Source organism: Macaca nemestrina, chromosome 7 (genome assembly GCF_043159975.1).
Source record: "Macaca nemestrina isolate mMacNem1 chromosome 7, mMacNem.hap1, whole genome shotgun sequence".
Taxonomy (NCBI): Eukaryota; Metazoa; Chordata; class Mammalia; order Primates; family Cercopithecidae; genus Macaca; species Macaca nemestrina.
Window position 1 is genome coordinate 152,606,176 of NC_092131.1, and position 13,083 is coordinate 152,619,258.

Genomic DNA, 13,083 nt, shown 5'->3' on the forward strand with positions numbered 1-13,083 from the left:
CAATGGAGGATATCCCACTGCCACCCATCTAACAAACATCAACTAACAAATATCAGCAGTTTATTTCTGAGAGAGGGGAAAGCAGTGTATAAAAATACTGTTTTTGAGAAGGCACAAAAAGAAGATCTAAAGTTGATAGACAAACAGACAAACACAGCAAAACACTTCTGGAAAAATAGTTCCCATTCTAAGAGGAATTCGAAGCATATGCAGTACTAAAAGTAGTAACAGCAACAAGAAAACATAAACACAGTTCATTCTAGACTAGATTTGGTCAGTATCTCACACTAAATTTGAGCAAAAGAAGAAGCCCATTTTCAGGCATGAAAACTACTTACCTCATCTTTACTATACTACATAGTATATTTGGTCTTCAACAAAAATTATAAGGTATGCAAAAAAGCCATAGAAAAAGAAAACACTGTCAAGCAAAAAAGCTATCAACAGAATCAGTTTCAGGTAAGGCTCAGATATTGGAATATCAGACAGGAAATTTGAAATAACCATAATTAATATGTGAAAGGTTTTAGTGGAAAAGGTACATAACATGCATAATTAGATGTGTAATTTCAGCAGAGACATTGAAAACTCTAAGAAAAGATCAAATGAAAACCACATGAACAGAGATGAAGAATGTCATTGACAAACTTATCAAATAAACTTTTCACACCCAAGGAAAGAATCCATTAACTTGAACATAGATCAGAGAAATTACCCAAACTGAAACACAAAGAGAAAAAAGAGCGAAAAACACAAAACAGAGAATTCAAGGGCTGTAAGACAACCTCAAACTGTCAGGCATATATGTAATTGGAATCCCTAAAGGAGAAAAGAGAGAATATATTATAAAAGAAATATTTGAGAAGATAATGGCTGAGATCTTCCTAAATGGAAAAGAGTAGTCTTTTCAAAAAATTGTCCTGGAGCTCCTGGATATCCATAAGTTGAAAAATAAACTTTGATTCAAATCTTCTAACCTATGCAAACATTAACTGAAATGGATTGTAACCCTAAGTGTAAAACTTAAAACTATAAAACTTTTAGAAGAAAGCATGAAAGAAATTTTTGTGACATTAGGTTAGGCACAATTTCTTAGCTAAGACACCAAAAGCATAATGCATAAAATAAAATTCTTGACAAACTGGATTTAATCAAAATTAAGAAATTCTGTTACATTTCTATTACTGACACTAGTAATAGAAATGAAAAGAAAATTCACAGCCTGGAAGAAAACACTGGCATATCATATTTATAATAAAAGATTTGTATCGAGACATATGAAGAACTCAAAATTCACTGAAAAGAAATCAAACATCTCAATTTAAAAATGGGTGAAATATTTAAATGGAACAAGAAGAGAGGAAGTCATATTATGTCTGTTTGCAGATGGAATGACCCTATATTTAGAAAACCCCATCATCTCAGCCCCAAAACTCCTTAAGCTGATAAGTAACTTCAGCAAAGTCTTAGAACACAAAATCAATGTACAAACGTCACAGGCATTCCTATACACTAACAATAGACAAGCAAAGAGCCAAATCATGAATAAACTCCCATTCGCAATTGCTACAAAGAGAATAAAATACTTAGGAATACAGCTAACAAGGACATGAAAGACCTCTTCAAGGAGAACTACAAACCACTGCTCAAGGAAATAAGAGAGGACACAAACAAATGGGAAAACATTCCATCCTCATGGATAGGAAGAATCAATATCGTGAAAATGGCCATACTGCCCAAAGTAATTTGTAAATTCAATTCTATTTCCATCAAACTACCATTGATATTCTTCACAGAATTAGCAAAAACTACTTTAAAATTCAGATGGAACCAAAAAAAGAGCCCACATAGCCAAGACCATCCTAAGCAAAAAGAACAAAGCTGGAGGCATCACACTACGTGACTTCAAACTCTCCTACAACGTTACAGTAACTAAAACAGCAAGGTACTGGTACCAAAAGAGACATACAGACCAATGGAACAGAATAGAGACCTCAGAAATAAGACCACACATCTACAACTATCTGATCTTTGGCAAACCTGACAAAAACAAGCAATGGGGAAAGGATTACCTATTTAATAAGGTGCTGGGGAAACTGGCTAGCCATATGCAGAAAACTAAAACTGGACCCCTTCCTTATACCTTATATAAAAATTAACTCAAGATGGCTTAAAGACTTAAATGTAAAACCAAAAACCATGAAAACCCTAGAAGAAAACCTAGGTAATATCATACAGGACACAGGCATGGGTGAAGATTTAATGATGAAATTGCCAAAAGCAATTGCAACAAAAGCTGAAATTGACAAATGGGATCTAATTAAACTAAAGAACTTCTGCACAGCAAGAGATCATCAGAGCAAACAGGCAACCTACAGAATGGGGGAAAATTTTTGCAAGCTACCCATCTGACAAAGGTTTAATATCCAGAATATACAAGGAACTTAAACAAATTTACAAGAAAAAACAAACAACCCCATCAAAAAGTGGGCAAAATATATGAACAGACACTTCTCAAAAGAAGATATTTATGCGGCCAACAAATATATCAAAAAAAGCTCAACATCACTGATCATTAGAGAAATGCAAATCAAAGCCACAGTAAGATACCATCTCACACCAGTCAGAATGGTGGTTATTAAAAAGTCAAGAAACAACAGATGGTGAGGCTGTGGAGAAGTAGGAAGACTTTAACATTGTTGGTGGGAATGTAAATTAGTTCAACCACTGTGGAAGACAGCGTGGCAATTCCTCAAGGATCTGGAACCAGAAATACCATTTGATCCAGCAATTTCATTGCTAGATATATACCCAAAGGAATATAAATCATTATATTATAAAGATACATGCACGTGTATGTTTATTTCAGTACTATTCACAGTATCAAAGACGTGAAACCAGCCCAAATTCCCATCAATGATAGACTGGATAAAGAAAATGTGTTACGTATACACAATGGAATACTATGCAGCCACAAAAAAGAATCAGATCATGTCCTCCACAGGGACATGGATGAAGCTAGAAGCCATCATCCTCAGAAAACTAACACAGGAACAGAAAACCAAACACCTCATGTTCTCACTCCTAAGTGGGAGTTGAACAATGAGAACACATGAACACAGGGATGAGAAACACACACACCAGGGCCTGTTGAGGGAGTAACGGATGAGGTGAGAGAAGGGAGAGCATCAGGACAAATTGCTAATGCATGCAGGGCTTAAAACCTAGGTGACAGGTTCATAGGTGCAGCAAACGACCATGGCACATGGATACCTATGTAACTAACCTGTACATTCTGCACATGTATCCCAGAATGTAAAGTTAAATAAATAAATAATTTTAAAAATAATTGAATAGGCACCTCATCAAAGAATTTGTATGAACCTAAGAACATCATCTCAATTATTGGCATAGCCATAATAATTCTGGAAGATTGTGGGTAATGATAAGACAAAAAATAGTTCAGAAAGAAATGTACAACTCTTAGTAATTAATAGAAGAAGCAAGCAAAAAAATGAAACCTAGGACAGGTATAAACGATTTAAATCACATGATTAACAAGCATGAAGTAATGTATACACATAGAACACTACAATTGAAAAATATACATTACTTTCAAACACAAAATATTTATAAAAATTCTTTTTATATTCAGTCAAAAATCAAATACTTCCAGCTTTCAAGAGATTTAAATCATATGGAATCATTCATTGAATGCAATGCAGTATGTTAGAAACTATGACCAAAAAATAGGAAATGTCTTTATGTAAGTTGAAAATTTAAAATATGTTCCTCTGTGTATAACTATGTAACAAACCTGCACGTTCTGCACATGTACCCCAGAACTGAAAGTATAATAATAATAAAAAGAAATATGTGCCTAATAACATGCTCATCTATCTCAGCCTCCACCCAGTTCTGTTCCCTTGCTGGAGAGGCATTGCGATCACTGGGTATATACCCAAAGAAATATAAATCATTCTGTTATAAAGACATGTACATGTATGTTCATTACAGTACTATTCACAATAGCAAAGACATAGAATCAACCCAAATGCCCATCAATGATAGGCTGGATGAAGAATATGCGGTACATATACACCATGGAATACTATGCAACCACAAAAAGGAATGAGATCATGCCCTTTGCAAGGATATGGATGGACCTGGAAGTTATTTTCCTCAGCAAACTAACCCAGGAACAGAAAACCAAACACTGCGTGTTCTCACTTATAAGTGGGAGCTGAACAATGAGAACACACGGACATATGCAGGGGAACAACACACACTAGGGTCTTTGGGGGATGCAGAGGGAGGGAGAGCATCAGGAAGAATAGCTAATGGATGCTGGGCTTAGTACCTAGGTGATGGGGATCTGTGCAGCAAATCACCATAGTACGTGTTTACCTATGTAACAAACCTGCACATCCACACATGTTCCCTGGAACTTAAAAGTTAATGAAAAAATAAAATAAGAAATATGTGCCTACTAACTCAATCTTCAAAGAAGAAATCATAATGGAAATTAGAGAAATAGAAACTAGTTTTGAACAAGTTGACAAGAATAAATACTATGTCTCAAAATATATAAGATGACAGCTAAGGTTCTTGGAAGGTAATTTATGGCCTTTAATGTGTATTTCCAAAAAAGTATAAAGACTGAAGGCCAGTGATCTATTTAGGCATCCATCTCAAATGGGAAGAAACTAACCCTTTAGAAGCCTTTTTGTTTTTGACATCTCAATTCTCTATATTATATTCAAATAGAGAACAGAGAGAAAGAAAAGTAAGAAATAATCAAAGAATTATTTCAAGAAGTTTTCCATGCTTGAAAATCTTGAGTTTCCAGTTTGAAAGAGATTATTTAGTGCTTAGGACAATGGATAAAAATTGCTGTATGCCACAGTAAATTGTTGTGAGTCCTCAGAACCCAGAGAACAAAAAGCAAATGCTGAAAAAAACTCCCAGAGAACAGAAGGATTAAGAAACAGAATTGTATCGTTCCTCTTATCAGCAACTTTGAAAGAAGGAAGAGAATGGAACAATGTCTTGCAAATTCTAAAGGAGAACTATTTATAACCTAGGACCCTAGACCCAACCAATTTGTCAGGTAAGTGTAAGGATGAACTAAAGACATTGTTAACTTACATACATCTTTTCTCATCAAGTTATGGGAGGAAAAAAAACACCAAAATAAGGCACAAATTAACGAAGAGGTTAAGATGAGAGTCAAAGATTGGAGGCTTAAACACATGGGACATGTAAATTGAATCCCCAAAATAATGGTGAAGGGAGCTCCCTAGATGATAACTGCACAAGCCTAATGAAAAAATTTGTTCAGATTTGAGCACATTGGCAGGCTTTGGGAGACATGTCTCCAAGAATATTAAACTGAAAGAATCTCTGATGCATCTGAATATATTCAAAAGCAATTTAGACAATAGTGGGGGGAGTAGTTTGGAGTTAAGTTAATTATAAGTACATAGAACATAAGAAAACAAAACATCCAACAATTATTAACTTCAGATAAAGAAATTTTCTTAAGAAAATAAGCATAGCAGATTCATTTTTAAAGTCTCAATTCTCCACATTATTCTGTATATTCAAAAAGAGAGAACTAGTTTAGCTGTCAACAAGATTTTATGTAGTTATAATAATGTAAATGCTGATATTCACACAATGAAAATTATAACAGTTGATATTATGTAAAGAATAGGAAGTTAGCTTGTATGTGGTGATAATGAGATAAGATAGTGAAAGATCATTAAATCTTTTATCTTTCCTAGTTGGACGTCAATAGATAATGCCTAAAATTATCACATCAAAATCTAACAATATAGCCCTTTTTTTGTCTGTTATGGTTATGGGTCCCAAATAAAGATAGTTGATTCTGGAAAGCAAGATGCAGTGTTGGGGATATGTGAGGAACTATGAGACTTTGGAAATTAAACAAATAGTTTGACATATAGTTTCACTCTTTAAATTATATGTCTGTATAAATTTTATAAAATGAAAATTAGAATATATGTAAGTTATCAAATAATTGCAAAGACATTTTAGGTTTTTAGCTCCCTTATTTTATATACCATTTGTTTCTAAATCCCATAGGATAACAATTTCCTAGGAAATGCTTGAATAGATCCTACTAGAGTTTAGTTTTTAAAAATTGGCAATGTGAAAATATAAATTTCAAATGTTGTGGCTCTATATTAATGTCATTCTTTGGAACAATTCATGTTTTGTGACCAGTATTAATTAAAACTTGTAAATAATGTTGGAATGTAGTCAGATATCAACCAGTGGCTAATTTGCAAAAAAAAAAAAAAAAAGTAACAGTAAAACTAACATATTAAGTGCTTACTGTGGATCAGGCACTATGCTAAATAATTTCACATCTGCCTTGATGGCAGACAGGGACTAGATTTAAATGAATTTTGTGCCCCGTGTGTCCAGCACATAGTTTGGTACATAGTACGCCCTCTCTCTCTTTATATATCAGGACCAAGTAGGGTTTATTCAATACTGGACAGTATTAACCATGTATTTTATTTTCTATATTCTGATACTTGGACATCTGGGACCTTGATGACCCTAGAAGGACTGTACTTCCTTGGGTTAGTTAATTCCTAGAGGCAACTTGCCCATGAGCATGTTTTTTAAATGCTTTTTGATTTTTAAACCAACCAGTTCAGAGGTCACACACAACCATTTCCTTTATTTGGCTCTTACTTTATTTGGCTCTGGGACTAGGTACCAGACTAGGCATAGCTCCTACGCACTTAAGCCTGCTGAAATTATTAAAACTAGTCAACCATAGGCCTTCTTGCCTTGCCTCTTCCTTCCTAAGGAAAGCACAATAAAGACTCTTACCCACAGTTATCCCCTCTTTCTCTGTCTCCTGACTGGCCCCAGGGCTTGCCCATGTGGCCCCTTGTGGCATGATATCCCCCTACTCTTGGGAACTGTGACTAATAAACCATCTTTACAAACTCAATCTGCTGATCTGTTGGCCTTGCTATACTTCAATTTTTCTCTTAATGCACAATATTTTAAAACATAGGCAATCTATCTAGAAGCACTCAAGTGAATCAAACTGAAGTCTTCTGCTAAATAAGTGATAACTGTATCTAAAAACATTTAGAAAATTGTAATTTGATGGCCCAGTCTAGTGAATAATCCTCATTGAACACTCACCGCTGAGAAAATATTGGCTACATTTATGAGCATGATAGTTTATAGTCATAATTATTAACATAATAATAATAATATTAGTTCATATTTGTGTAGTGCCTTCCCATTTACCATACTTTACATATATTTAAAAATAATTTATATTATTCTTATTTTTATTGCTGAGGATACAGATGTTTAGAGTGGTTAAATGACTTATCTAATCCTACACAGCTTAAAAGGAACAAAAAAGGAACTTTTTTGTTGTGAGGATGAAATGTATAATTATCATAAAAATGCTTTGACAAATTAAAAGGTATTTTCAAAATCCGAATTTATTTGGCTAAATATGTATTTTATATTAACAGGTTTAAAACCTCAAAAAGGCTTTTGGACCCACTGGAAACTGAAAGAACTCGCCACAACCACTATTCACGGTAGCAAAAAAGCACCTGCAAAATCAGTAAAGGAAAGAATTGCAGACAGTCAAGAACGTATAACAACTAGTAAGTAAAGTTTTTGTATACTGCAAAATGGAATCGGTAGCAAAAATCAATTAAGTTATTTATTAGGCAGAATTTTCTAATGATTTACTTATTTATTTTTAAATGTTATTTTAGTAACATTTGATTTATAGATTGATGTTATAGTGGTACACACTTAAGTCCTTTTTCCATTTGCGTGTTATAAAATAATGATTTTTTAAAATTTTTATCCTTTTTGTCTTTATGTATACTACAGATATTCTCACTTTTACTTGTGTTGCTAACTGTTAATCATGTGTTGTCTCAATAGTTAAATTTACATTTTTTACTTTGTTCATTTAAATTATGTTTTCTTTAGGGTTTCAGTTTTGTGGTGTGTTTGTCAAGACTTAACTAAGATTATTAAAATACCTACATTTTTTCTAGTATTTTTAAATTTCCATATTTAATTTAACTCTTTGTTATAAGCAGCATAGTTGTATTCCAATATGATGGGGTTTTTTTTCCCAAATGATCCATTTATTAAATAGTCCACTTATAGCCTACTTGAAATACCCATTCATTTACATTTTAATATTATTTTCTGTTCCTTTGAGCCACATGCCAAATTCTTGTGCCAGGACCAAAGTCCTCAGTTACTCTACATTAATAAACTTTATAAGGCAAGTTTATTTCCCTCCTGTTTATGCTATTTCTTTAATACCAAACATAAGTCTAATGCTCAGGTTTCATGTCTGACCAGTTAAATTAGAATCTAGGCTGAGTAATGTTTAAAGCTCCTCAGTGCCTCAGATGATTTCATGTGCAGGCAATGTTAACAAACCACTAATGCAGAGGGAAATAGCTTTCTAACCTATACCTTGATATAGGCCAAGGAAGAGGAGGAATTAACCTACCCAACCTACTCTTTGGGAAGTTATTCTTTAGTTAATCTCTGATTCTGGAATTATTTAATTAGTTAATTATTATTCTTCAGATCTGAGAATTTTGAATTTAGAGCATCACTGTTTTAACTGTGGTCTTCTGTATTCTTATCCCAGTATATATCATCCAATATGATTTCTATCTTTTATTAGTTACAAGAAATTTTCTTGTTTGCTGTCACCCTCAGTGGTTTAACAAAACTTCGTACATATTTGTTCTGGGGGGTGGGGGTCTCATTTCTGGGATTTCTAATAGAAAGAGGAATAGTCTACTACCTTGAGCCAATTTTGTTTATCTGTTTTTGCTTCTCACCCTCACATGTGACTAACTAAATTAAGAGATTTTTTATGAACTTTCCATTTTCTTTTTAATTTTAAGTAACAGAAAAGTGATAAGAATAGCATAAAGAACTCCATATATCCTTTACCTACCAATTATTTATATTTTCCTTGTTCTTTGAATCATTTTCTTTTTTCTTTTTTCACATAAGCAATTAAAGATTAAATTTCCCTAAGCACTGCTTTAAGTGTGTTGTATTTAGATATGTTGTATTTTATCACTTAATTTAAAATGTTCTAATATTTACTCTAATTCCTACTTTGACCCATCAGTAGGTCAAAGTAGGGTTATTTAGAAAAGTGTTGTTTAATTTCCAAATGTTTGGGACTTTTCTAGATATCTTAAAATTACTGATTTCTAATTTAAAAAACTGTGGTCTGAGGACATACTCTGTATGATCTTTTGCAATGTATTGAGACTTGTTTTATGGTCCAGAATGTGGTCTGTCTTGGTGAACATTCCATTTATACTTGAGAAGAATGTATATCTGCAGTTAAAAAAAAAAATCTCAGATCAAGGTGGCTAATAGTATTATTCAGATCTTCTGTATCGAGTCAGCTAACTGTAGCCTGTGGATTAAATCTGGTGTGTAGCATGTTTTTATACATTCTATGAACTTAGAATGGTTTTTACATTTTTAAGGGTTGTAAAAAAACAAAAACATAAAACAAAATAAAGAATATGCGACAGAGACTACATTGGTCTGAAAATCCTATAATACTGACTTGCCTTTTATAGAAAAATTTTGCTCACCCTAATTTTATGTCTTCATTGATATTTTATTTAGTTCTGTTAATTACTGGAGGGGATATTAAAATATAATTTTAGGATTATCTATTTCTCCCTTTAATGTTATTGATTTTTGCAGTAGCCATTTTAAAATTATTGAGCAAATATACTTTTATTAAGTTTTTCCTTTAGTATAAAATGTTCCCTTGTAACTATGATAATTCTCCTTTTTTTGAGTTCTATTTTGTCCGATCTTAATATAGACACTTCAGATTTCCAGTGCTTATGGTTCACATGGTATCTTTTCTCATCATTTTACATGTAACTAGTTCATGTTCTTATAAAGCATACTTTTTGTAAATCAACTGTAGTTGAGTCTTGTTTTTTTTTTAATTCAGGATGACAATCTCTTCACTTTAATTGGGAGTGTTACTTCATTTACGTTTAAAGTAATTATTGATATGGTTAATCTTATTTCTACTAGTTTCTATTTGTTTAGAGATTTATTCCATCTGTTCTTTGTTTTTCAGTTATACTTTCCTGTCTTCTTTTGGTTAATTGAATATTTTTGTCATTCTATTTTAATTCCTCTGTTGGCTATTTACCTATACCACTTTTGTATTTTTTGAGGCCACTTTAATGCTTACAAAATGCATTCTTAAATTATCAAAATACTATCTAAAGTTAATATTGTCCTACTTCACTTAAAATGTAGGACCTTGGAGCAGTATAGTTACATATACACCCCCTTGTCTTTTGTGCTATTGTCAAATATATCTACATAAATAATAGCCTCATGTTATATAGTGTCATGACTTTTGTTTCAAATAATTACATGTTTTTCTCAGCTTTTTTGAGATCTAATTGGTGTACAATAAACTGCGTATATTTAAAGTGTAAAATTTGATGAGTTTTGACATATGTATAAATTTTTAAAACCATTACAATTTGAACTAAAAAACATATCTATCTCTCTCAAAAGTTCGTTATGCTTTTTTTGTAATTCCTTCTTGCCACCAATTCCCAGGCAATCATTTATGTGATTTTTGTCACTATAGGTTAGATTGCAATTTTCTAGAATTTTACATAAATGAAATTATATAGAGTGCATGCTGTTTTTCAACTAACATTTTTTATTCCACATAATTATTGTGAGGTTCATTCATGTTGTTACATGTATTAATAATCTGTTCCTTTGTATTGCTGAATAGTAGTCCTCCATAGTGGGACTATAATATGATTTGTTCATTCATCTCTTGGTGGATATTTGTATTGTTTTCAGTATTTGGCTATTATAAATATAGCTGCTATGAACATTTATATACAAGTATTTGTTTGGATATAGAATTTTATTTCTCTTTGATAAATATCTAGTAGTGGGATGGCAGAGCAGCATGGTTATGTAGTATATGAGGTCATTCTTACATTGCTATAAATAAATATCTGAACCTGGGTAATTTAGGAAAAAAGAGGCTTAATTGGCTAATGGTTCTGCAGGCTTTACAGAAAGCATGGTGTTGGTATCTGCTCAGCTTCTAGGAAGGCCTCAGGAAGCTTGCACTCATGGCAGAAGGCAAAGGGGGAGCAGGCACATCACATGGTGAAAGAAGAAGCAAGTGAGAGAAAGTGGAAGGGAGGTGCCACACCCTTTTAAACAACCAAATTTTATGTTAACCCAGAGTGAGAGCTTACTTATCACCAAGGGATGGCCCAAGTCATTCATGAGGGCTCTGCCTTCATGATCCAACCACTTCCCCCCAGGCCCCACCTCCAACACTGGAGATTACATTTCAGCATGAGATTTGGACAGGGACAAATATCCAAACTATATCATTTCACCCCTGACCCCTCCCAAATCTTGTCCTTCTCACATTGCAAAATACAATCATGCTTTCCCAACAGTACCCAAAAATATTAACTCATTCCAGCATTAACTCAAAAGTCCAAAGTCTCATCTAAAACAAGGCAAGTCTCTTCAGCCTATGAGCCTGTAAGGTCAAAAACAAGTTACTTACTTCCAAAATACAATGGGAGTGTAGGCATTGGGTTAACATTGCCACTCCAAAAGGGAGAAATCAGCCAAAAGAAAAGAACTGAAGGCCCAATGCAAGTTCAAACCTGGCAGAGCAGTCACTAAATCTTAAAGCTCCAAAATAACCTCCTTTGACTTTATGTCCCACATCTAGGGCACACTGATGCAAAGGATGGGCACCAAACGCCTTGGGCAGCTTCACTTCTGTGGCTTTGTGGGGTTCTGCCCCCATAGCTCCTCTCACGGGTTATTGAGTGCCTGTGGCTTTTTCAGGTTCAGGGTGCAAGCTGCCAGTAGATCTACCATTCTCGGGTCTGGAGGGCAGTGGCCCCTTCTCACAGCTCGACTAGGCAGTGTCCCAGTGGGTACTCTGTGTGGGGGCTCTTACCCTACATTTTCCCTCTTTGCTGCCCTAATAAAGGTTATCTATGAAGGCTCTGCCCCTGCAGCAGGCGTCTTCTTGGGCAACCAGGCTTTTTCATACATCCTCAAATCTAAGCAGAGGCTGCAAAACATTCTTCACTCTTGCATTCTGTGCACCTACAGGCTTAACACCATGAGGAAGCTGCCAAATTTTATAGCTTGCATTCTCCAAAGTGGCAGCTCAAGCTGTACCTGGGCCTTTTAAAGCCCCAGCTAGAACTGAAGCAGCTGGGATGCAGAGAGCAGTGGCCCAAGACTCTGCAGGGCAGCAGGTCCCTGGGCCTGACCCATAAAATCTTTTAGTCTTCCTAGGCCTCAGGGCCTGTAACTAGAGGGCCTGTGTCTTAGATTTCTGGGATGCTTTCAAAGTCTTTTTCCCATTGTCTTGGCTATTAGCACTTGACTCCCTTTTTGTTATGCAAATTTCTCTAGCAAGCGATTGCTATAAAGCCTACTTGAATTATTCTCCCAAAAAAGCCTTATCTTTCTCTGCCACATGGCTAGGTTGCCAATTTTCTAAACTTTTATGTTATGCTTCTTGTTTAAATATGAGTTCCACTTTGATCATTTCTTTGCTCCTGCATCTGAGTGTCAGCTGTCACAAGCAGCCAGGGTTACATCTTGAATACCCTGTTGCCTAGAAATGTCTTCCACCAGATACCCTAAATTATCACTCTGAGGTTCAAGCTTTCACGGATCCCTAGGGTAGGGAAACAATGCAGCCAAGTTCTTTGGTAAGGCACAACACAGGTGACCTTTGCTCCAGTTCCCAATAAATTTCCATCTGAGACCTCATCAGCCTGGGCTTCACTGTCAGCATTTTGACCACAACCATTTAACTAGTTTCCAAGAAGTTCTGAACTTTCCCTCATCTTCCTGTCCTCTTCTGAGCCTTCCACACTCTTCCAGCCTCTGCCCATTATGCAGTTCCAAATCTGCTTCTGCATTTTCAAGTATCTTTACAGCAATGCCCTACTCCTG

General features: G+C 34.6%; 1 protein-coding gene across 10 annotated transcripts in view; it reads left to right on the top strand.

Moving 5' to 3' along the window:
• Positions 1 to 13,083, top strand: part of LOC105490614 (family with sequence similarity 227 member B) — a 283,260-nt gene that overhangs the window by 85,484 nt on the left and 184,693 nt on the right. For all 10 annotated transcript variants that reach the window (XR_011625306.1, XR_011625305.1, XM_024795556.2 and 7 more), the window contains one exon: positions 7,539 to 7,676. Coding sequence is in view for 8 of the 10 variants with exons in the window: in XM_024795556.2 (XP_024651324.2) it covers positions 7,539 to 7,676 (138 nt within the window). In the remaining 2 variants the exon portion in view is untranslated. The remainder of the gene's footprint in view (positions 1 to 7,538; positions 7,677 to 13,083) is intronic.